Here is a 26,303-nt window from a genome sequence, read left to right on the forward strand (position 1 = left end):
GTTGATTTTAATTCGCATTATTTGTCACTAAAAGATTATCTAGTCTGTATTTTTAAATAATAAAAAAATATATACAGCGAGAAAACACCGCTATCTTTCACTGAATAGTGACGGGGTGAAGTGAAGTCAATAAGTTTACTTTTCTTCATTTGATGCAGTCGCTCACTTTCTCCACACGGGGGCAGGGTTACATATCACCACAGTATTAGACTGTAGCTTCTTATCCAATCGGCAAGTGCCTAGGTCCAACGGTCGCCTGGCAACGCTATTATGGGATGTAGACATGGCAGCGTCCTGTGCTGAGATTCCTGTCAACATGGGATTTATTCACGTCTCTCTGAACTGACGAGCGTTTAATGGACCCGAAGGACCAATGAGGACATTGCGGAATACCTCCGGGATTCCGCCGTCATATGTTGTGTGTATTGATGTGTTTGTTTTATGTTTTTATGTTTTGGTGTGCGTTTTGAGTGGAACCGTCGTTCTTTGCAAACCAAGTACAAACCTGCTGAAATTGTCTGAACTTGAAGTCAAACCACAGAAACCGTGTTGTAGTAAATAAATACAAACGACAGAAGCCTCTAACTAATCAATACTGAACCGCTGTAGATGAAGACCCGAAAGTTAACTCATAGAATCAATATTTCATTGGTATTAATTAATACTTAATTAGTGGCAAACACAAAACAGTCACCCATTAAACATTAGGACGACTTGGTGGTTTTCGTTCAGGTTTTCCATGTGCAAACCAGTACAGTCATTCAGTACCAGTACAGTCATACATGGCAGTGTATGTTGAAATATCTTGCTAATTTTAATCACTGTCTTCAAAATGTGACAATGTAATAGATCAAAACACATACTATGATCATGTTACATTCACGTTTGAAATGGAAATTAATTTAAAAACAACACTTGTCATGTTGATTGTAATGTGATTGTTGTGAATTGTTTATTTTTTTGTGGGATTTTGTACAATGGAGTCCTGGATTATGAATCTGGTTTAACTAGAAGCCCCAGCGGTGGTTTAGCCTTTGTCTAACTTCCTACAACTGCAGCTAACTCATCATGTTGGGGTGGAACATAAATGAGATAAGATGTATGTAAAGTATTTGTTCGTATACCATGTTCTGTGGCAGCATCGTGAACCCTGTGTCAGTCGCTGTAGACGGGCTAATGCTAGTTAGCCTGGTGTTTGGAGGTCAGCTGCAAGATCTTTGGTTTATTTGATCAACTAATTGAAAGCAAAATGCATATATATATATATATATATATATATATATATATATATATATATATATATATATATGTATATATATACACACACATCTGACTATTTTACTTACTGTGTAAGTTTAAATTTCCACTTTGCATGTGTCCCCAGATTAAGCCCCAACTCCCCAGTTCCTGACATCAAGCACTGCCATCATGCCTGGGGACGACAGAGCACCACAACAGACCCGCCAGAGGAGAAAGAACAAAAAGTCCCGTTCCAAGGGAAAGAGTCCTGTCGGGAGTCCTAAAGCCTGTCTAGAGGGTGCCTTAGACGGACAGGATGAACTCATCTTACCCCCGGTCCTGCAACCACCTCCAAAAAAGCCACCAGAGGAGAAGGCAAAAGTACCAGTGGCTGAAGTGGAGGAGGAGTCATCCATTGCCATCTGTCTACAGGTGCTTTTCCCCTACCTGCTGGCTGGGATGGGGATGGTGATGGCCGGCATGGTGCTGGACAGCGTACAGGTGAGTATCACAGTCCACCCAGGGCTTGAGATGCACACTACACCTTGAAAGACGAACAGCAAGAGTACTTGATATTTCACGTTTGTTTTGACATCTTCCATAATTTATATCAACTGATAGAAAAAGCAACAAACCAGACTCTTTATATGCTGGTCGAGATTAAAATTCTGATTCATAATAACACCTAGATTACAGAGAGTAGGTTTAGGGTAAAGAATTAAGATGTTCTGTTGCCTTGAGGGTATCATCATCTGGGGCAGAAATCAGAATTTCACTGTTTAGCCATAAATAAGGATCAGCCATCCAGTCTGTTATTGTGCTTATGCAGCTAGCAGGAGCAGAGAATTTAAAGACATTTTAAGACTTAAAAAATTGTAATTGAGTATCGTCAAACTGATGGTGGCAACTGATATCTTAAAAATATAAGAGAAAGCACAAAGTAAATAGCATAGAGCCCAGGACAGAACCCTGTAGAACCCCATCGGGAAGTGAGTCAGTTCATTAATCAAAGTGTAATTGAGTGAAGAGGACCAGTCTAGGAGAGCTGTTTCAATCCAGCTGTCAGTAACCAGTTTGAAAATGTTAGCTACCTCAGCTATGAAGGATAATTTGGAAAAAGGCCTGTAGTTTCATGACTAAGACATTTTAGTAATTATTCTTTTCTGAACTGAGTTGAACAGATTGTGATTTAAGAGATTCGTATTCCCCTCTTTCCATCCTTGCCCCCCCCCCCCCCCCCCCCGGCCTCCCATTTTTTTCAATCATCTTTGCTGTAACCTGGAACCTAAATGCCATTAGTGTAAAGTATTAAATGCCATTAGGGTAAAAGTGTTAACAGAACATCAAATAAATGCTCTCAAATGCATAAAAACTGTCATAAAGCATGGTGCAGAATATCACCTGCTGTTTAGCACTTATGATAATAGCTATTGCTTTGACTAGAGTTGCTAAATTATTCCAAATTAATTGCAATATGGCCATTTGCAATTTTCAAATCACAGGACGGCACAACATTTGTCAAAAGCTAATTGTTTGTGGTGCTGCAGAGACATCCTGTCTTCACCTCATCTCTGACACACCTGATAAGGCTGCTTTGTTTGTGGTCCCCACAGAAATCACAACAGCTTTTTACATGAAAATGAGTATAATGATGTAAAAATCAACTTGCCATACAATACCACACACCATATTATAATATCAGTCAAAATATAATATTTTTTTTTCAAAACGGTGCAGCGCTATCTTTTTCGTGTGTGGCTGCTTAATTTTGACTTGGAACTGGGTTTGACCTCTGCGGAAGACCATGGACATTCATACCTCAGATACCTCGGTCATGGTTTTAGAATTGTTACACTCTGCAAGAGGTACTGCAGTATATTTGAAATATAAATTCAAAATTCTAAATGTCTGGTAAGAAAACCAGCTAATCTTAGCTATGGTCAATGCTCTTAAAAGGTCAGTTGGTCTATGGGTCCGGTGGAAAGCCTTCTCTTGGTCTGCTTATCCTCTTTTAATTGTGTACCTGTGCGTCTGAAGGCCCCAGCTGTTTGATTTGCCTCCAACTGGACTCTGGGAAATCACTCTCATTGTTGTCTGCCTTTTGAAGAGCTGCTACCTCTTTCCTTTTTCTTCTTTCTCCTCCACTGATTAGCACATGTATCCTCATGTGGCTCAGTGGCTTCACACCGTCAAGTGCTCATTAGTATTGCGCCCATTCTTTCCTCTAAAGCGTCTGTTACCCGTCTGCGACTGATAGAGGACTATTAGCCATGACTTTGGCTGAGTGGTGTGTGTGAAAGCACAGGGAACGTAGGGAGAAACACGAGTCTGTCTGAACACTGAACTACCGTCAATTTATCTTGTTGTCTGAGCTGGATAAGGATCTATTTCTCAGATCTTCCTATTCTGTGTTCCACTTTGTGCCCTCATTGGTTTGATACATAATATAGCTCTGGCCCCTCAATTAAATTATTTGTTGGTTTAAAATGAGCCTTATCCTCAACCCTCTCATGTCAAACCATAAAAGTGTTCATTATTGTCTCTCCAACTAAATTTGGGTTGTGGTTGTAAAATAAAATTGAAATGCATCCATAATTGCTCAGCCTCACAGACGCCAGGGATGTTAAAATGTGAAAATGCCAGAAGACTATGATTTATTAATGAAATCATAGATGAGAAAGCTGTGTAGGTGAAAGAAAGGCAGAAAAATATAACTGGGGAAGTCCAAGGATTGGTTGATGATCAAGAAAACAAAGTTTGGTTGTGTTCTGCAGTATCAAGGCTCTAGATTTGAGAGACAACTGTCAGAGTAGATGATAAAACAAAGTTCTCTGTCTTCTGATCAGTTTTTGGCCTTGGCTGATGTGTGAGTTTAGGCATCGCAATCGGTATCAGAGGTTTCAGGAAGTGCAGCAGTCTGTTGTGTTGCCCAACATGCGGGTTGCTGGTTCAACTCCCTGTGTTTACTCTCGCTTCTAAGGGCATTCGTATAGGCACAGTTGGGAAGGTTGATCCTGGTTGCTGCACTAGCGCCTCCTCTGGTCAGTTAGGGCACCTGATTATTTTAAGAAAAGTTGATATCAGGAAGAAAATAGTACCAAAATATTTCTACTTGCTCCCAGCGTTTGCACTTAGGGTATCAAAGACACCTTCACAGTGAGCTGGTCTCTGATGTATTGATTTATAAACCGGAAGCTGTTATCCAGACCATTTATTTTCTTTGTCTTACTCAATGTTAAAATCAATATCTTTATCTAATCGTCTTGTACTTTTGTAAATCTAAATCACAACTGAAGAAAGATGATCAATGATAACAGAAACTTAGCTGCAGTTATAATGGCTAAAGGTGATATTATAGTGTCTTTAAATTGTCCCGTTCTCGTCTCTTTAAATTGTTTATATTTAATTGCTGAAAAATGCGTAAGAGGAGGACTGAAAGTGTCGCAGTGAAATCAGCAGAAAGGCAAAAGGAAACTACCAGTGTGTTAATATCAAGGTGTATTGATATTGTATTTTTAATTGAATATAATAAAGGAAAACTATATCCATTGCCTCAAAAATGGCCATGTTTGTGTGCTCAAAGGGCAAACAGTAGTAGATTCATGTGACCTGAAAAGTACCTTGAAATTAATATTTTAGTTGAAAAAAGCCTTTCGAAAGCAGTGCCATGTTTCAGTCGCATGGTTGTGTGTGTGTGTGTTTTGCCCATGCATGCAGTTTTGCACAGCTAATAGATACAGTACCCGGGCCTATGATAGCATCACAAATATAGCAGGTGGAACGGAGGATGAGAAAAGGGGACTGGATGCCGAGAAGGAATGAGTCACGATACAGAGGAAGGTTGGAAGAAAGAGGGAGGAATGCAGTGAATCGTGTGAAGTAGAAAGAGGGCTGTCAGTCACATGGTATGACGGAGATAGGATGAGAGGATGCGAGAAAGAGAGAGAGAGAAAGACAGAGCCGGTAAGCAGGTCGTTTCCCTCATGAGTTTGCATGTCGGCCAGTGCACTGCCTCTTTCTCTACTACGTCACAGCAGAGGAGGGAGCAGGACTACCCTGATGCTGGCAGCAGGAAAGAAACAGTTCTGCCTGCCAGAAGCCGGCTGCTGCATCACTTATTGACGTTACGGAGCCCTTTTTTTGTTTTGTTTTCCTCTTCACGTTTGCAGTGAGCCTGCCAAAAGCCAGCCAAAGACTTCTTAACTCTCAAGACCTTTTGGACTATTCGTCTTCTCATCCCTGGCAATCATTCGCAGAAAGTGGCACGATCATTGGAGGGATTCAGCTGTGCCTCTGCTCAGTTGATAGATGGGATCAAACAGATTGAGGACTAAACCTAACAAACCCCAAACTTGACTGAAATGACTTTGACTGACATCGGGTGGATTCTCGAGTAGTGAGTGGATGTCCAGGCTGCGTTTAGAAACTTTCCGTACAAAGCAGGTGGTACAAAGGTACAGGAAAGACTTTTTGAACAAGCCTCATCTTTAGATATGAAGACAGTGTGACTGACGACATGGATCATGTATGAAAACAGAGAACATTTGGACCTGTGAAGCAGAAATGGTGTTAATGATTGTATTCCCCAGTGGTGCTGACTAATGATACCTCATCACTGCTGAGTCACCATTGGGCTAAAGATGCCACGCACCACTACCCTCCGGTTCACAGCTTGAAACTTTGATTTTGTCCGAGGAAGAAGATCATTGTAAAGCCTGCTTATTGTTGAAGACTGATGCAACTTGTACCAATTTTCTTCCAACATATCGGAAGATTTTTCTTTGCATTTTGCAAAGGCAGTTCCACTATCGGGATGGGATACTGTGAAGGTAGTGCTTGAGTAGCCCCTCACTCGACATGGTGGTCACTCGTCTAGAGCTGGAGCTGCGCTACCAGGGCAAGAAGTTGCGAGGTGTGACGTGGAAGCTGACCCGCTCAGAGCATGGTTTCCTACCCGAGAGCTCCTGGCTGATTGCGGCTCAGGTCATTGTTCCGTACCTGGTGTCTGGACTGGGAATGGTCTCGGCTGGTATTGTTATGGACCTTATACAAGTACGAATATTTAAGGATTAGCATTTGTGAACAACTTTTGGGGATGGATGGATGGTTGGATGTACTTCTACCAATTAATAAGATTTTTTTTTACTAAATTAAAGCCCAACTTTTCAAATGTTACATATATTTGTATATATATTGTACACACTGTTATGCCTCGAAAAGCACATAGAAACTGAACGGGGGACAGAATGTTCTGCCGCTGATCTGGCATTCTGCAACACAGGTGCAATCGTGGAAACTAAACAGTACTCTTTGTTTGAGTGAGCTGTTCCAGCTGTACCTGTTACACGGATATCAATTCTGCTCTTGCTCCTTTTCCTAAACCTTTCCAATGGGTGAATATTATGCTGCTGTTCCGCCTCACCGACCCTATAAAAGTACACATACACAGATTAGGGGGAACAAATCCTTCTGCCTTTTCTGTTGTTTTATGAATTCAGATGATGCGGCAACATTATGCAGAGTTTGGTTCATTCTGGGTGAACAAATGGCATGATAATGAGAATAAAGACACTACGACTTTCTGGCTTACTTTAATGAAAGTCCACGGTATGGAGGGGCAGGCGAAGGACCTATTGTACCTACGTGAGTGCATCAGATGCGTGTTTTGACTGCCCCTCTATACCATGCACTTTCATTAAAGCAATCTGGAAGGTCATTGCCCCTTGATTACTTGCTGTAGTCCTGAGGAACTCCTGCACACATTCCCTTAACCAGCGTACCGACCCAGTGCAGTACTGTCAATTTATATCCCACACTAATTGTGACTCAAGGTATAATACAGGATCCCTGTGTGAAATAGGGGCAAACAAAACTGCACAGAGGTGGAATTGGGGTTGAGAGTATTTCACGGCCAATCCTGCATTCCCCAACAGAGGCATGACTTGGAACCTCAACAAACGTGGTGTTTTTGAGAGAGCTGTTCCGTCCCTTTACACAGACGTTGATTCCGCACTGTTTCTATCACAGGCTGACAAGTGGAACAATGTATTCCAATTCCTTACTCTGTTAACGGCAGCATTATAGTCTCACCTTGAGAAGGACGTATAAGAGAGTCTATAATTTCACAAACCGGGCTGGGGCCACATTATGCAGGCATTATGTTGTGATCTCTTTAAAAGTGGCTATAAATTGACTTGACCTGCTGCTCAGATTAGAAAGGTCATTGTTTAATTTCCACAAGTATAAATTAGGGTCATGCGTGTTTTTCCTCCTGTTAATTTCTTCTGTAGTCACAATACAGAGTGCTGAGACTTTCATTACACATGACTAATATCTGAGAACCGAACTGTTTGAACGCTTTCGAATGAATGCACCAATGGATGGATGATACAGCACAACAGAGCAGTAACTGAATGGATAGGTATATGATTGGCTGGATGGATATTGCTGCATTTTGTCCCACAGATGGATAGTTCTGAGCTTCCTAAATAAGATTAAGTTGAGGTAGAAAGAAGAGCCTTGGGATATAAGTGAAGAGTTAATTGAATCACTGGTTGGAGGCCAGAGAGAGTGAGAGGTTAAAGAACCCCCCCCCCCCCCCCGTGTATCATATCCTTCACCTTCTTAAAATATTTGCCTGTCCTTTTTTGACTTTTTTTTTGGCCTACATCGATTCCTTATGATGTTTTGTCCCCATTTTTTTTTGTGTTTTGGAAAACTTGAAAAAATGACTTTGGCGATTAGTTTAAGAAGGAGACGATTATGGAGATTGGGTTTCGGCTGAAAATGGAAAGTCTGAAAGGTTGAGTGAACTGAACGTCTGAGGGATGACACCCATGATAATAGTGTCAATAATGATGATATCAACATTGAATGTAACAGCAAACACAGATAAACACTGGTTTTTACCCTGAGGTCGAGCCTAGTACTGGGTTTATCTGGGCTCCCGGCCCACCTGACACAAACAGAAGTGCCAGTGTTGCAGCAGAAGTGGGCCAGGTCCCAGGATACCCTCCCAATATGACAGTTCCCTTCTAGACGTGCTTGTCTAGACTCTTAGCGTGATGTGTATAAATGGGGCTGCATACACACTGACACCAGAGCACCCCTACAATTTACCACCTTCAGTCCTCTCCTGTGGGCTCATTTGCCCCTTCAAACCTCACTGCCATCTACCTGCCCACTTGACAGCAAAAAGAGAGCCATTGGTTCACTTTCAGAAGGTGGAGCTCATGGATGCAAGGACTGTGAGAAATATATAAAAAAGGTGTCTTGTACAGTGTGGGATTCTTCAGCGTAGCCCTCGATATTTGAGGTTAGCATGCTAACTAGCATAAAGAGCTAACACCTTTCCCCTCCCCGTAAAGTCCATTTTTCAGGGATTCTGCCAGTATCTTGTGAAACAACAAGCTTACTAAACATATTCCAAGCTATTACAATTTGTAAATTGAGTAACTTGAGGGTTTTTAAATTGTTTTTTGTTTTTGTTTTTTTACTGCAAATGGTTATCCGCATATTGCTGTTCAGTTTCCTTCATAATTGATGACCGTTTTTGACCCTAAAATAAACAATGGTTGTCCCCTCGTGCACGCCAGACACTTTCAAAGAGCATCTAGCACTTGTTCTTAGAGGCTGGAAGGATTTTCATGGTACATTAGCTCAATTTGTTGGTATAAACAAAAACTACAGTTACCAGGTGTCCCCTTTTCAAGTTTATTATCTGTGTGGAATGATTGTAACGCTTGAATTTCTCAAGTGGATTTGCTTCCATTAGAAATATATAAACAGAATCCGGCAGGGGAAACAAATTTTTATACACTTCTTCTTCTTTTTCACTGGAGCTTGATATTGATAGTCTTATTTAAACAGATGGCACTATAAATCACTTGATATTTATTATGATTTATGATTGCAGTTCTTCTTGTCGGTTCATATTCTTATTGAATCCTCATTTTGATTCCAAAAGAAATCAAGACGATAGTCACATTGGATAACAAAGTCAATTTTCAGAACATTTAATGGAGCGTGGGTATTATTTGAAATGTACTGATTTTAGGTTTCGGTTCTGAGGTTCTGCTTATTGATTGATTCCTTCCTATTAATTCTTAGTTGGAAATGAAATTTTGATTCCCAAACCTGGTTATAAACAAAGTTTTGACAAGTTGTTTACAGCGCGTGTCTTAAAGAGGCGCGAAGCCAAGGCTTTACAAGCCTTTACTTTTTGTTGGACATTGTTTCATGTCAGTTGTCAAAGATGTTAGTTAGTAAATACAGCTGTTTTAGTTAACTGATTTACTTTGAGCTGAGATACATTTTCAGATTTAAATAATAATGTAACTTTTGTTGGGACGTCATGGTATCTCACATGTAGAAAAGCTTGCGTCTGTATGATTATATTACAGTACTACAGTGAGAGTGCTCTGATGTTCTCTGACATTGAACACATTTGCTTCCACGACATGAGCACGACTTTGCTCTGTGAAATGTTTTTATGATACAACTTCTTACCGGATAATTTTCCCTTCCTTTTTTTTCCCGGCTTACTCTGTCAATCCCTCGTCTCATCCTTTATTTCCTCGGCTCTTGGCAGCTGCGTTACTCTCTTAGATGTGCTTCTATTTAAAGATCTTAACCGTCTTGGACGTGCCAAGTGGAGTTCTAGACAGAAAATATGAGGCAGACTCTGTGAACTGTACGTCTTGTAAACCCAGTGAACCTGTGCCGTGTGGTGTGGCGTCCACTGGAGATGTGGGAGCAGGAAAAGTAGGCTACTGGGTTAGTTGAGAATATGTGATGTGCTTATTTAACCGTACCAGTAAGGCACAAGGTTCAGAGGGTGCATCGGATTGAAAGTTATGAAACACACAAGTCTCAAGCTATGTCTTTGTTTTGTGTTTGTCTGTTTTGTAACTAAAAAAAAAAAAAAAAAATCCTGCTTTGTGTGTTCCAGCACTGGGAAGTGTTTAAGGTGATCACAGAGGTGTTTATCTTGGTACCTGCACTGGTTGGACTCAAAGGGAACCTGGAGATGACCCTGGCTGCCCGCCTCTCCACCGCAGTAAGAAAAACATCCAGTTAAAGGTTGTTTCTTATGGTAATGCAAATCACTACACTGAATGTGGTGTGACAAGTTCAAAATATTTATTTAGACTTAAGGCATAATTCCTTTACTGCATTTTCTCTGTGTAGTCCTCCAGCGAGGCCTTCACAGACACGAACCACAAGGCATTCCTAGGTCAATAAAATTGCACACCAGCATTGAGCTACTTGAGATGACTGTTCTACTGCCATAAAAATAGTTCCCGTGACTCTGCAAGAAACCCTCTGAAATGTTGAAGTCTCTGTTTAGCTTTGGCTGAACTTGAGAATGTATTTTTGCATGGAAAGACAGCAGTGGATGTTACCTCAAACATTGCAATCACATCAGGATCTTAAAACTCAAAAGAACAGGAAGAACCATAACAGCTGATTCCGCATGTGAATTTTTCCTCAAAGTGAATATGTTTTTTCCCCTCTTCGATCTCTTCTTCATGACTTCAAAATGCGGAAAGAACCTCTCACGTGTATTTAGCTTGGAGCAAATGGAGCCCCTGGTCCTGAGCAAACTGCATAACTGATCCAGAAGGTTTTATGTTTAGCTCAAATCAGTGTTTTTGTGAATCACTGAGCTGCTCTGAAGAATCAGTTTACATCGGTGTTAAGCTAAGTATACGTAGCTGGGTCTTTCTGCATTCTGTAGGATTTAAGGAGTAATGCAGGAGATTAAAAAAACCTCTTGGTCAGCAAATTACTTTCAAACTGATTTGGGGCTAAGACTGGCTCTTAGTTTTCTTGCAATCTGTCTGGGTCACAGTGATGGCTGCTTTTCCTAGAGGTTATGATAATACTTGACCGTGTGAACATGTTGAGACTTGGTGAATAGAATCCATCAACACGAGATAGAAACAGTCAAAAATCAGAAAAGAAAAAAAATGGTTTGAATGGTTTTGGTGCTGTGGGAACATGCTCAGTACCATTACTTTGAATGCTGTAGCTCCAAAGAGAAAATAATTCCTATTTTTCCAACATGTTTGTCTTTAGGCTAACACAGGTCAAATGGATGACCCAGGTAAACAGTGGACCATGGTGTGCAGCAACCTGGCACTTATACAGGTAACACATATAATGTGTACTGAGAGTACTCACTGTATACTGCATGTGTACAAGTTTAGACAAAATTAGGAGTGCCAATAACTGCTCATAAATATCCATCCATCCATCTTCTCTACCACTTATCCATTAAGGGTTGCAGGGGGGGGTTCCCCCTGGGGGCAGGGTTCCCCCTGGACAGGTCGACAGTCTGTCGCAGGCCCATCAGGAGAAATATAGGGCTCAGGCTTGCTGAAGGATGCTTGGACATGGGGGAGAGGGGGAAGGGAGGATCGAACCAGCGACCCTATGGTTGCTAGACGGCCACTCTACCTCTGAGCCATGCTGCCCCTCTGCTGAGTAGTATATTGAGTTAAATACAATGCCTCAGCTTTACTTAACATTTAACATTAGTTTCATACTTTCGCGTATGTTTGAGCTTAACAAAAGGTGGATGAAATGTTGTAATTACAAATTCATTCCAGATTTGCAAAGAAATGTTTTTTTTAATGCTCATTTGAGGAGGTTTTAAATTGAAAGGAAACACACTTATCGTTTCAAAACAAGATATAAGCACTGTCACATTCACTAGTATTTTCCATTTTAATGAAAATGTCTTCGTTGTCTTATTCTACAGGTTCAAGCAACAGTGGTGGGTTTCCTCGCCGCGGTCGCAGCTGTGTGCTTAGGAGCGTTTTCAAGAGGGGGGGTGGAACTGGACCAGGCAGCTGTTCTGTGTGCCAGCAGCATCACCACTGCCTTTGTAGCTGCTCTATCTTTAGGTTCGTTACGCCACTTTCAGTTTGCCGTTTGGGTTGTCATCCCTTTTTTTTTTGACCAATGGGAGTAACTATATTTGAAAAGAGTTCTCCCGAGTAGCCATCACAAAGTAGCCACACCGAAATCGTCCGACTCAACGTCATCAGTTTTAAAAATGAATGGGATCATAATTATCAAAAAGACTGATTGATTTGTAACTAGCGATTGGGTCCATAAGCTTGCTAAGGGTATGTTTACAGAGGTAAAAAAGATAAAAGTTTGGCCTTTTTTTTCATAGACTGCTCTTCAATTGGGCTTCTTTTTACTGCCGGTGTAGTCGCCCCCTGCTGGACTTTAGAAAGAATGCAGATTTCTTGGTATGGGCTCCTCTTTTCAAACCTTGAAGCTAAATCCTGTAAAACAGTGCTTTCTTATGTCCTTGACTCAATTTACCCCACATTCATGATGTGTTGCAGTTGTCTGCAAAAAGACAGACCCCCCCCCCCCCCCCCCCGTAATTACTGCGTCATTTAAGTGTCCTCGAAGTTTTCCTTTCCCCAACATTGCATTTTTGCTTTTTCTCAGCAGGAAGAATACATTTTATGACATTTCATACAATGATGAGTTTGACAAAAACAAATCTGGAGGCCTTTGTTATTTCATTTGTTTTTTTATTTCAGCAAGCTGCCACTCTGTCAGACTCTGTCTTCATCTGAAAATTCTCTGCACTGATGTGGAAATAGAAACAGAATTCGCCAGCATTGTTCTTTCTTGATGCCTTTTTTTTCTTGCCATCTCTCATCCGCTCTGCTGGCAGGTTTGGTGATGATTGGAGTGATCATCGGGTCCAGGAAGGTAGGAATAAACCCGGATAACGTGGCCACCCCCATCGCTGCCAGTCTAGGGGATTTGATCACCCTGTCCCTGCTGGCTGGGGTCAGCAGCACCCTTTATGAGCACATAGGTGAGAGAAGACAGGAACCCTGGAGGAAGAGACATGGGGGGGGGGGGGGGTATGATCTCAGCTCTGATTCACAGGTCTGTGTCAAACCTCCTCTCACCCAGCTGAGATCATTTAGTGCTCGTGACCAGAACACAAGATGGCAGCATAACTCGCGTTTGTTTTCTCAGATGGCTCAGCATGGCGTGGGATCATATCAGTGTTGGTCCAAGTGTCTCAACATATGGGACTGGCTGCAGCGTACATGCTTACCCTGAATGAAAGCCGACTATTCAGGTGTCAGATAAAATCTACAGGGTTCATACGGTCAAGTCAAGGAATTTCCAAATAACCATTTCCATGTTTGGAAAAGTTTGAAAAAAATATGTAAAACCAGGAATTTGTGGAAAAGTCAGGGAAATTTGTTTCTCAAATACCTACAAATGAGATTTTATGAATGTAGGGGGGAAAAAATCTCTGAATATTGATTTATTTTAACACATATCGATGTTGAATCAAACTATGTATCAAACGTTAATGCGGATTTGATTAAGGTGAGCCACCAGGGTATGTGGTTATTGTTGACACCAGTTTCTGTCCCTCAGATATATGGTACCTGTCCCCCTTGGTGTGTCTGGTCTTCCTGGCACTGATCCCACTGTGGGTGGTGTTGGCCCGCCAGAGCCCTCAGATCAAGGAGGTTCTCCGCTCAGGATGGCAGCCTGTTATAATTGCCATGTCCATTAGCAGGTACACACACGTAAACACACACACACACACACACACACACACACACACACACACACATACATAAAATCCTATCAAGCCATTCATTTTGTAATAAATTATTGATTAGTCCATTACCACAGGACCTGTAATCATGATGAATGAAAACACTTAAACAAAAACGACGTGCAGTGTCATTACGCCTGATGGAGTAAGAAGAAGATGAAGTAAAAATATTGGGAAAGCACTGACTGTGAAGCCACTGCCGAAAACTGTTTTGTTTGTCATTATTTGTTCCAGGGTAACAAAATAAATACGAAAAAAATGTGATTATTTTAAAGTCTTTTCACATTAACACACAAACGGTGCCCCCCGCCATCGCATTTGCCGATAGGCTGATGTTGATTGACGCTATCGTGTAGTCGATAGCAGAGACTTGAAACTTAATATTCATTTCAACTTCTATATATTAACAGATGCTGTGAGTAGATACTTGAAAATGAACACGTTATCTGTGCAATAATAGGTAAGGTGGACAAACACCCACTGGCAACCCGTCCAGGCTGAACCCCGCCTCTCGCCCCAAGGCTGCTGGGATAGGCTCCAGCCCCCCCGTGACCCTTAACAGGATAAGCGGTAGAAAATGGATGGATGGATGGATGGACAAACACCCTTTATATGAATATATAAAAAGGCAGGTTTCATTGCCTCCTGATCTGGTAGAAATAATTTAACTGAATTTTGGCTTTGAACTCTCTGGACTCTTCATCAAGGAAATTGCTATCCGAGTTTGCCTTCTCCTTCCTTGGACTTCTTGGCTCTTTTCTTCTGTGTACTCTACAATTAATCTGAATGTGATAAAAATCTAAACGTGGCTTTCTGCTTGATATTTTTTTCCAAAATCACGCAGCGGTGGACAGTTCCTCTTTGGATGTGCAGTATTTCTTTTGGCACAGAAAAATTCTGCCTGTTGCCAGACCAGTGCATAGAGAGGAGCCAACACAAAGAGGAACGACTTCTATATTCTATTACAATGGCACAATTAACATGTACCTATCAAACACAACTTTTTGGTTCAAATAGTTCAACTGCGGATAAGAAATCCAGTTGGTAAGATACTGAGCTACTTTGTCTCACAGAGTAAATTCAGGTTGTTAAAGAGAGGGGAACCTCTTGGCTTCCGGGTACTGAAGAGTACCGCACCACTGGGGATGTGGAAAAACTGAACACACGTTCACGATCTATCCGTCTGTCTCTCTTCATCATGTAGATGTTTCTTGTGTGTCAGCAGTGGTAATACTGGATGAAATCCAGATTGTGATTCGCAGGCTGGCACACATTTCTGACTCTCCCTCTATTTCTCATTTGCAGCTTCGGAGGTCTCATACTGGACAAGACAGTGAGTGATCCCAACTTTGAAGGAATGGCAGTTTTTACACCTGTCATCAATGGTGAGCTGATTTGTCTTCATTTCATTTGTGCTGGGGGAAAAAAAAAAATTCTTCAAAAGTCAAATTGTTGCAGTTGGTAGGAAAACAATCCAAAAACAAGTAACCCTGGGTGAACCCAAACACATAGCGAGAGATATCATGCTTCCAGCAGGGAGGGAGATGGATCGTCTGATGCTTTACACATGCAAACGTTTATTGTTGTGGCAAGTTTTTCTGCTCATAAATGTGAGCAAGCACAGAGTAGCTGTAATGCCTCTGACTTTGTTGAGTGCGGTACTAATTCCACCAAAAGGAACTTCACACACTTCATCATATGACTGTTTCTTTCTGATTGATTTCCTTCCCTTCCAGGCTGCAGCTGATATTCATTTATTCAGCAGCAGCATGATGAAAATCAGCTTGCACCACAGAACTTGTATCGCATGTTAGTGCTGTTGTTGGAACTGAAATGAACTGAAGAGAAATTCCAGGCTACAAAACAAACACTGATGTAACTTGATGGATAGTAAACGACCGTTAATTCCTTGTGTTGAGAAGTGTCCAGTCCAGCAAGATGGTGGGATCAATATCTTAGTTTGAGCATTCGAAATAAACTGGTTACTGTGAGCCAACCAATCATTTATAGGGTGCCGCACATTAAATTGTGTAAATATTGTGTATTTAAAAACATCAGAAATACTTTTTTGAGTAAAAAGTAAAAGTCCTCCCGTCCGTATCCAACGATTATTTTTTAATTAAAAATGAAAGTAGACTTTGAACTGCAGAAGGTGTGTTTACATGTACAATAATCCTGATCTGGTTTAAATCATTCAGATCAGATTACATTACACTACATGACATGACATTACATTAGATCAGATTAATGCAAAATAAAGTAATCAAATTCAAATGTGTGTTTACATGGCCCAAATCACTTAATCAGAATATAACGTGACATGGGCTCAGTGGTTCTAAGCTAAGCTCATGTTAGCATTTGTGGTTAGGATCAACTTTAACGTTTGTAGTAAAGCTGCCGTCCTCAGAAGCTTCCAGCCGATTGTCAGCGTCATAGCGAGCGATGTTCACCAGCGGTGGCTCTCCTGTTAGTTCATCTGTAAGACTGTAAAACTGCAGGCTGCAGCCAGATGTAGGCGCTGTGACCCAGGGGAGGTGGTGAGGGCAGAGGCAGGATGGGGATGGGGGGGCAGGAACGGGGGGGGGGGGGTGTGCATGCAATCCATGTATGCAGGTGGTTGTGGGAAAGTGAAAAGGAGCAAATTTGCGTCACCAACGCAGATGGAATTCTCCAGGAGGATAAACAGCGGGGGAAGATGTCCTTCAGTAGCTGATAAGATTGCCGTGTTTGGGTTTAAGGAGGAGCACACGTTCCAGTCCCTCTCCTCTTACAGTCAAATCCAAATGAATATAATTTTATTTTCCTGTTCCTCAGCATCAACCTCTTTGCAAAGCAGACAACTCCTCCGAGATGGTTTCCACTTTGCGTTTTAGTTCAAGAATCAACACAATCCGTTCTTGCACGGCTTTGCCAACCTCGTTAATAATGAAGAGCAGATGTGGAGATCCACATTTGGTGGCAGCCGTCATCTTGCCAATTTTGCGGTACATGAGGGCACCTTGTTGTCTGAGAAGAAGAAGTCCCACAACCATGAATCCAAATAAGCAGAGGTCCTTGATATCCTCCATGATGAGTGGTGTCAAGCATACGACACGCCAGCTTCCCCAGGAATCGAAGACATAGCCGCTGGATGAGCTCCGTCCGGGCGTGCAGGCTCCTCCAATCCTGATTTTCTTGTCGAAATGATGGTGTCAGTAGCGTTGAGAGACCAGCTGATCAATTCCATGATTATTCAAAAGTAGTTTGAAGTCGTTTGGAGAACTCACAGCCGAGTTGACATAGAAGTTGAGACAAACAGAATGGAGAGGAGAGGAGGAAAGAGGAGTGCGACCGCCCTCGCCAAAGTCCCAGACTAATCTATGTAAACTAGTGATGAGTTCAAATGGTTGAACCCTGTTTAGCCTTAATATAATATTTGAGGATTATAGTGTAAATGAAATAACGTCTATAATTCAGGGTAAAAATAAATGATGATATTCTCAGCTTCAGCCTATTCTCGGTTAGTGATTGTCTGAAATGAATCGCTGTATGACGGTAAGAAATTGAGTCTTCGAAGAAATGAAGAAGTCGTGTTTGACACACAATGTAAAAATTTGAAATTTTGTGTATTTTGGTATCACTTTCGGTACAGCTGTAATCGTCTTCATAGAACAAGCTAATCGGCAGCTCACCAACTTGGCCACCTTCTAGTTTCACAAATGAATTTGACTCTCCTGGACTGTAATTGAATGATAGTTCTGTAAATATAACAAATCATGGTGGTCCTGTCAGGCTTTGGACACGCTCACACATTTCTGTCTCACCATCAGTCACTCCAGTGGATCTTGATGTCTTCAGATGTTGAGAGTAAATGAAGACTCACTAACTAACCCACACTGAATCCCTAACCATTAAATTTACCGTCCTGTACTCATCGGTAACTCCTCTCCCCATGGGAAAACCCCAATCAGCTGCAGATGTTAGAGCATCGATCAATCTAGGACTTAAGATACTTCATACTCACAGTTTTTTTTCGGCCCATAATGCTGTTTGAGAATCAGGACAATGCAGAGAAACATGGAGGCAGAAAAGAACCAGCCTTCAGAAGAAGTGGTTTGGCAGTGAGATGATGCATACAAGGTTCCACTGATTACAGGAGAAACGTCAATGTAACCCTCTAATAGAGCACACCCAGCATTCTGGCACAGCTGACACTGACTTTGATAATCTTCCATGCTCCTTGTCACTGGTTCTCATTTGGTCTCCCTGCTGTTTCTCAATCTCATTCTTCAGTGCGCGCTGCTAAATTCCAAATTTGGCAATCTGCTTTAAATTCCCCATTTTTCCCTCTGTGGCCCGAATACACCCCCCAACTCCACCCCCCCCCCCCCCCCCCCAAGTAGTTTCCATCTTACAAAAGAACATCTGTGACAGCTCTTGAGGTCTGGATAGGTGTTTGATTTAACTAAAATTGGACACAGATTGCATTGTCAACAGCAAGATTAAAATGGATTTTGAAAATCAGTGACAGACAGTTGCATTTAACAGAAATGCGTTTCGAAGAAGTGACCGAAAATTTTAATTTCGCACCAGAATGAAAAGATATTGTTCTACCTTATGACTGAAAAGAAACTAACATTTTAGCAAAAATATACTTATTTGCTATCCTCCTGAGCACCAGACAAGAAAAATAGATCCCCTTCTGTCCTCTACAAGTGCATTTAGGAAACTGAGATGCACAGCTAGCTGTTCGTTAGCTTAGCACAATGAATGATATTGGATGGGTACAGTAGCATACCTCCATCTTGCTTCATCTTCCAAAACCTGCTGTTCCTCCTCTGTGAATTTCTTGCTCCAATAGTGAAGGACATAAGATATTTTGTCGAGAAGTAACGCACCCGCTCTCTTCAAAATTCGGTCGTGATTAGTAGCATTAGTCCCTCTACTCGTTGACTACAAACATTTGTTTTTGCTAGCCGTAGTTTTGAAATGCTACATCAAACACTACAAATAGCGTTTAGGCCAGGAATGTAGTTCACACGATAATTGTATGATTACACTATGTATTTGGTGACTTTTGACAGAGGTATGCTAACCTATCCCACCCGCTACCATTCATTGTACGAGCCTAACCAGCAGTTAGCTCCCCAATGCTGCACAGAGGAGAGAAGGGTAGGTATCTTCTTGTCTGACTCTGGGGAGGATAGAAAATAAGGCCATTTTCCAATAGGTGGTCGTGTTCCTTAAACGGTTCTTTTAAGCATTTAAGACCTGGGTTCAGTAATTGAACCATCTTGACAAAAAGTCAGACACAATGTCCCATTTCCTCTCTGTAACCATACGGCTGCAGGCTGTTGATTTCCTCTCTATACAGAAAAGCTGGAGCTATGATGTCCCTCTTAGGTGTCACATGTTTGCTTTCATGCAGGAATCAACTAGTTTAGCCTGCTGTGACCTGCGTGGGTCAGTAAAGGTTGATAATACCAGTCTGCATGACAGAAGAGCCAAGCCTGTGTTTTTACTTAGCGACATTTGCATTCAGGCGATAATGAAAAAAGATCTAGCGTTACTGATCTTTAATCTGTCTCTAAGGGAAAATACTCTGTTTCTCTTTTCGATGAGGATACAAAATCAATACCAGTTTCACATCAAGTTTTTGGGGTAAACAATAAGTCTTTGTTGTCGTTAACATTCGCTGTGGCTTTTGTGAACATACTGTATGTGTAATAGGTATTGATGTGGTTATGGTTTGATTAAAGCTGAAGCTGATGAATGGAAGTGGGTGCTTCTAAGGCAGGGCTCTACACAGCATGGTCTACATCTTCTGATCGTTTTTCTCTCCTCTGCAGGAGTGGGTGGTAACTTGGTGGCTATCCAGGCCAGCCGGATCTCCACCTACCTGCACTTCTGGAGCATCCCGGGGGTGCTGCCCTACAAAATGAGGCAGCACTGGCCCAATCCCTGCATCACCTTCTGCTCCTCAGGTAACAGTATCCCGGGGGATAGGAGACATCATCATAGAATGGAAATTTTTAATCTAGTGGGGTTTGTGGTGGCTCCAAAGCTTTTTTCCTATGGATGGTCCAAATTTAATGTTGGGCCACTTTGTGTTAATACAATGCAAAATGGTACCAAGGTCCCATGTTCTCTTAATTACAATACAATTATAAATTGAAAAGAGGTTTTACTTGTAAAGTTAAAAAAAACAAAACACTAAAATTCAGATAACGTTTAATTTTTGAAGGTGCTTCCATCACATCCCAAATCTGTCATTCAAGTGCAGATACCAAATGATGCTGTCACAACCAGGAGAACACAAATAAACTGTAAGATAAGGTATTAATCTTTCATGTTTGTAATTACCGATGCTTGAAGAGCGTTTTTGCCAAGCAACTCAGATAACAGCACAGCCAAGTGATTTGTCGTATTATTTTTAGAAGATGATTTTTAAATTTGTCATTATTAGGCCTGTTGTCGCTTTTTTTATTATTATTTTGCCGAATCAAACCTTAAGATATGGCCAGTATTTTAGACCGCCGGCCCTACTTTGGGCAGCCCTGCTGTAAATAACCATTCTGTTGAAATCAGTTTATAACACAGCAAAACAGCTTGAATCAATGTTTTAATGTCTCTACACCACTTGAAGCTGTAGGCCAGATGTAGTATGTAGTTTTGTTGTCCATCAGAACATCCCATTTCCCTGGTTCCAATATGTCGGTAACACCTGATATGAATTTCTTCAAATTTGGCTCAAAAGTGCACTGGGACTCCAAATGAACCGAAATTTTTTTTTTGGTGTTCAAAGGTCAAGGCACACATGGAGGCCTACAGCCGCGATGCTGCATCTCCAGTTGTATTTGGATCCCAGTGCAAGATAAAACTCAAGAAAATTATTTCTGCACACAGCATTTTCCCTCTCTTGCGTAGGGCGTTTTGGTATCTTTCAGCTGTCTTGGTTTGACTTGTTGCCCTTCTCTCTTACTACTCTGGTGAATAGCAGTTGCAGCAGCAGGAGGCAGCTGTGTTTGGTGAGAAAAGCTCTCAAACTCTCCCGTAGACTTGTAGACCAAGCGAGTGTAGAGCTGGTGAACGTGGTGCAGCACATTTAGCTGTTTGAGGCTACCGGCGTGGTGCTAGTTCTAGCTGACAGATGTAATGGCTGAAGTAATCAAGAGTAGCTTCAGTTAAGGCCAGCGTGGATGAATGCCTCTCCTCTCTGCACGTCTCAGGGGTGAACTCCAAGTCAGCGCGGGTGCTGCTGATGCTGGTTATCCCGGGTCACCTGGTCTTCCTCTACGCCATCTCCCTCCTGCAGGGCGACGAGGCCCCCATCAGCATAGCCTTCGCCATCTGCTACCTGTGTGCTGCTCTGCTACAGGTAAACTCACTGCCTGATACATACCTGGTGTTTTTTCATGACCTCCACTTCTCTGAAAAGAAATCGTTTCTATTTTCCAGTCAAAATGGGAGTGATTTCCCACGAATCGGTTTTACCATTCATCAGATAGTAGTCTTACCATGCTTCACACAGACTGATGGCTGCTGTTACCTAACCGTGAGAAGAGACTGTGCCAGATGTTGTTTCAGTGCTTCAGTGAGATCAAACTCGTTCCAGGACAGAATCAATAGTACTCGGTACTCCTGCCACGGTCGCCTTTCCTGCTTCCCCTCTTGGACAGTACTGGTAGTATTTTTTTGCACAGAATTAAATGATGTGTCCTTGAGTGGCAAGTAAATGACTGGCAACAAAAATAATCTGTCAAAGTCCCGAAAAACTCACTTAAACCTCAAATGATTTCACTACTTGGATGATTCATAGAAAACACAATATTGACATCATTTACCGATGGTGAATTAATGAAAAACACTTGCAAAACAGAGAGTTCTCCAGCCCCAAACACAAACCCACACCCAAACCTTACTGGATGTTAAGCAACATTGATCCCAGGAAATGTGTGATTTTAGGCTAGATCTTCATTTATTTAGATTCGTGTGGTTGAGACTAGATTTATTTTCAAGTATTTATCAGGAACTCTCAGCTGTCTCATCCCTCCATTTGACATTTAACCATCCAATGAATCAATTTATCCATCATTTTAAGCCATTAATCTAAAGGTGCAAGTTTTAAACGGCCACTACCTGCTCCAGTGCTATAGGGGGCAGTATTGCACCCAGTTTTGATGCATGCCGATGGATAAATATATCCTCTAACGTGACACCTTAGGTTGCTATTATTTACACTGAAGACACGATTCACCAAACGGTCAACGTTAGCTGTTACTTACCCAGCTAAAAAAACCAAGGCGATTTCAGCATCATTCCTGTTGTTCTCAGCCAGGAGCCGTTTCCAACATGGAAAAGCCCCACCTGTATTTCCCCTTGTCTTGCACCGTTCCACATTATTCCTCTTGTAGGAAGCAGACTTTAGGTTCTACAACAGAGTATTAGGGCCGTATCGAAGAAAAAAACTTCTTCTTTTTTTTTTTTTAGACTTCCAAGTTAAAATCGTAATTTTACGATAAAAGGTCGTATTATTTTGAGAATTAAGTCATAATTTGTAGAGAAAAAGGATGATATGCCTCCAACGGAGGTGAACAAATCAGACGAGAGCACAGGCTGCCTCCTCGGCAAACTGTCACACATTTATTCCTCTGAATAGACGGAGTTTATCTCTTTTAATGTCCTGATACTGTTGTGCTGATGTGCCAAGACATTTCATTGTCTATTCCGGCTATTTCTATATTCCATTCAGCCATTTATCAGGAACACTTGAATAAACTCTTGTACTCACTTCTCATTACCTCTACCATTGTTATGTAACGATACAGTTTCCATAAAAACTTGTTGCTTATGTGTCACTGTTGCTAGAGTAGCAGTCCGCATCACATTCAATTGATATTTGGCTTTCATGTTTCATCCTTAAACTAGTCTTGAACTAAGTGTGTGTGTATGTCCGTGTGTGTCTTAGATATCAAAACAATAACTTCTGTTTTTAATTAGTCAAGCTACTTCGGTTTTTCCACACACTGCAAAACAAATGCCGACGCATCCCTGGTTAGGATTACCTGCATTATTACTCACACGTGTTTCAAAATCAACCTCGCCATTCATTAAATTCTATTCCTCCAGGTGACCATCCTCCTTTACGTGGCAGACCTCATCGTACGTGTGATGTGGAGACGCAGTCTTGACCCCGACAACTTCTCCATCCCCTACCTGACGGCTCTGGGGGACCTGCTGGGCACCGGCTTCCTGGCCCTCTGCTTCCGCTGCGTCCTACTGATTCAGAACCTGGGTGTCTGAATTTGAACCCTCCGCTCCCCCTTGAACTGTTAGCCAGCCACTGTTTTGTTACACGGAGATGCTTTTGATTGGACAATGAAGCATCTCCTGGTCTATCTCAGCGGGACATTTCATATTAGAGGAATCCATATTTGTCATAAAGCCAGACACTAGCGGAGACTGCTCTGAGAATACATCCATGCATCTGGGGAAAAAAGGGCCTTACTGTGCTTTCAGTCATTTTGAGTTTACTATCATTCCTCTTCTTCTCATCTCAGTTTCTAAATTAAAAAAACAAAAAAAATGGGGGGGGGGGGTCACCCTGTCGCTATGCTTTTTTTTGGGGGGGGGGGGCTTCATGACAAGAATATGTAGCAGTTTTACATCACAGCAGCAGCATGATAGCGTATCAACTGTGAGTAGAACTCTTTGTTCTGCAGCCTAAAGTGGACATCTGTTTGACAGCACTATGCATCGGTAGTGTCACTGACTGGAGTCCTGCTTGTATGGCCCAACGTTTTTAGGATGGGGAGACAAGTGAATTACCTGTAACACACATGGGATGTTTGTTGTCACATATAGAAAAACCAGCATCTCCATTATTATCCATGTGAGGAATGTTTCTATGTGAATACAAGACTGGCATTTTCAATGACACAAATTATTAGAGCACAGTGGGGGGGTTCAGTCAGGCCTGAATAGGTGTTTACCAGCACCAGTTGCGTGCTCGTCCACCAGAGAGCACTGCCACTCCATCGCTGGCAGCACACGAATCCCTGCAAGTCACTTAAAGGCATCACACAGCTGACAGAGACTGAGGTCTGTTGATGTGAATACAAACACATCAACCAACCTGTCGCCCTCTCTCTCACCCATAGAACGCCAGTAGCTGCTACGAAACCCGTGCCGGCGTTTTCTCTGACGGTAAACGGCTTCGCTAGTAAGCCACGAGCTGACGCCGCGACGGGAGACGGCTGTAGAGTTCTTGGTGGATAAGGTGGTATTGCACAGCTGGTAATGGTCAATATATTCAGGCCTTTTCATTTCAATACGTGTCGACGTTCTGATGGGAAACGCATGTGTCATGTTCACCAGCAGTTTGGGCTCTAAACTTTAACAGCATCATAAATAGTGGCTGACAAAGACTTTTCTGCAGCTTGCGTTGTATGGATAAAAGTGTACTGGTAAATGCGTCACCTACATATACGAAGAAGCGAATGTTAAGTAGCCTTTGGCATCAGCTAATGGCACAGTTAGCTGTTACTGTAGAGCTGCAGGGTTGGAACCACAATCTGATATCAATCCTACGCGAAGACTTCTGTGTTTTGCAAGCTAACTTGCTGTTGCCAGTAGGTGGCGCTACATTGAGTTATAACTCCAAATGTCAAATATCAGAAACTTGGGGCAGATTGAATCGTGCACATTTCAGTTGTGGCAACTTCCTGTTTCGGAGGGAAAATGACACATTGACCAGCAGGTCATGTCAGAGTATGTGGTGCTACAAACAACTTACCAGAAATTGCCACATATGAATATTAAGATTAATATTGGACACTGCACGAATCACCATATATCCATGTGTCACAGATATCACCTCCTGTTTCCACTATGTGCTGCAAGTGAAAACACATCAGTTTTACGTTAAGCTGCTCTATGTCAAGTCAAGACAACGCAACGATGATTGCGACGTAAACCGACGAGTTTTCAGTTTTCACGAGTTTTGAAACACGGTTACGGTTTCCTAACCGAGTAGATTGAAGCAGCTGTTCTCCTTCTGTCTTATGTCATCAGTAGTTTCACAAAGATCAGCTTCCATGCATCTGCCACATTGATCTTTTGAACACAGCATCATTTATAGAAAGTGACGTCACGATTTCCAGGGCCCCAGTGACTTTTGTGTGTCTAGTCCACGAGGGTCAGTTCACTGGTGAATATCCTGGGCAAACCTTTTAGCGCTACACACAAACAGATTGTCATTAGACTCTAGATTCGTTACAGGTGTGGGCGCATCCCTGATTTGACTCACAGGTGAGTGTCGTGCCAGGTGTGACACGTCATTTCGTGAACTGATTCCTTTTGAAACATGCTCCCGCACGTCTTGAGCACCAAACAAGCCCTGAGATAGGCGGTTAACAGCGTTAGATTTGCTGGATGTAGGGCCGTTAAGCGCACACATGAAAATGTTGTCTCTGGTATTTAAAGTAAATTTGCCAAGAAAGTTATTCAGTTTCAAACTTGATGAGCTGGTCCTGTCAGAGTTAAATCCTCAGTAGAACTGTGCTGTGTCTTGTATGTAAATCTTCACCGAGGCCAACGTCAAGATGGCGAACCGTGTGTGTTGCTGAAGACATGTTTGCAATGGTTTATTAGTGATTTTTTGCACGCTGCTCTGTTCTTGTCATGTTTCATGGAAACTACTAGCATAGTGCACAAACGTCCACGGAGACAGTTTTTCCCTCTCCTGCACTTTCTCTCTACGACGGACATGAACCGAAGCCCAGCAGACGGCACAACTGCAGAGTTCAGTGTGTCCAGAATATAATTCACTATGCAGATGATGTGATACTGTTTGTTAGACACACAGAGTTGGTGTGTCTTTATTTAACTGGCACTTTGGATACAGAACGTAGTAAGAAATGCATTTTGCTAAGTTCTTTATCATCGAGGAAATTGTTCAAAGGCACAAAGAGTAACAATCGTGATTTAAAAAGCTTGTAAAGTGTGTCTTTACCTGCTCACCAATCGCATCGCAGTCTCACAGCTCAAGGGCGACAGTGGACTGGTGCAGGTCTACGTGTGGAGTGGGGGGAGGGGGGTCCTTGTAGTGGAGGTTTCAAAATGCCTTACTATTCATTTTGATGTTATATTGTCATAACCATAAAACCTCAGCTTTACAGTAGTGAGCGCTTATACACGCATGTGTTACGCTTAACACGCCTCATTCACTTCTCCATCACTACAACCACGAATGCATTTGCATTTTTTTTGTTGGTATCACACACAATCCTGAATGTAAGTGGATATATACAAGCTTGTGGTTGTTTTTTTTTTTAATATATATTTGTATCCTAAAAACCTGAAATGCAAACATGCATGTAATCGCCCTCATGAAGTCACGTGGAACATGTTGGCCGCCACTTGACGACAGTAATTTGTATTTTTGGAAGAGCGCCTCACAAACCAG

The 26,303-nt window shown here is 42.0% G+C and overlaps 1 protein-coding gene across 3 annotated transcripts; it reads left to right on the top strand.

Moving 5' to 3' along the window:
• The first annotated feature begins 261 nt into the window (after window positions 1-261).
• Window positions 262-23,409, top strand: slc41a3 (solute carrier family 41 member 3). Of its 3 annotated transcripts, XM_086212723.1 has the most exons (12): window positions 262-418; window positions 1,385-1,740; window positions 10,190-10,297; window positions 11,320-11,391; window positions 12,005-12,149; window positions 12,944-13,090; window positions 13,672-13,816; window positions 15,164-15,243; window positions 19,687-19,821; window positions 20,838-20,865; window positions 21,067-21,215; window positions 22,967-23,409. In XM_086212723.1, exons 2-12 carry the CDS (start codon window positions 1,429-1,431, stop codon window positions 23,026-23,028), a joined length of 1,383 nt encoding a protein of 460 aa, XP_086068849.1. In that variant the 5' UTR covers window positions 262-418; window positions 1,385-1,428; the 3' UTR covers window positions 23,029-23,409. The 3 variants fall into 3 exon arrangements, with proteins under 3 accessions (XP_086068849.1, XP_086068848.1, XP_086068850.1); XM_086212722.1 differs by lacking the exon at window positions 20,838-20,865; XM_086212724.1 differs by lacking the exons at window positions 262-418; window positions 1,385-1,740; window positions 20,838-20,865 and adding an exon at window positions 5,369-6,291.
• Window positions 23,410-26,303: the final 2,894 nt, after the last annotated feature.

Source organism: Aulostomus chinensis, chromosome 9 (assembly GCF_037954235.1).
Source record: "Aulostomus chinensis isolate RoL2024-O1b breed Wild chromosome 9, RoL_Achi_v1.0, whole genome shotgun sequence".
Lineage (NCBI taxonomy): Eukaryota > Metazoa > Chordata > Actinopteri > Syngnathiformes > Aulostomidae > Aulostomus > Aulostomus chinensis.

Coding starts and splice junctions, on each gene's coding strand:
- slc41a3 (XM_086212722.1), top strand. CDS start 1,429: ATGCCTGGGGACGACAGAGCACCACAACAGACCCGCCAGAGGAGAAAG. Junction 1,741..10,189: donor TGGTGCTGGACAGCGTACAG/GTGAGTATCACA, acceptor TGTGTGTTCCAG/CACTGGGAAGTGTTTAAGGT. Junction 12,150..12,943: donor TGTAGCTGCTCTATCTTTAG/GTTCGTTACGCC, acceptor CTCTGCTGGCAG/GTTTGGTGATGATTGGAGTG.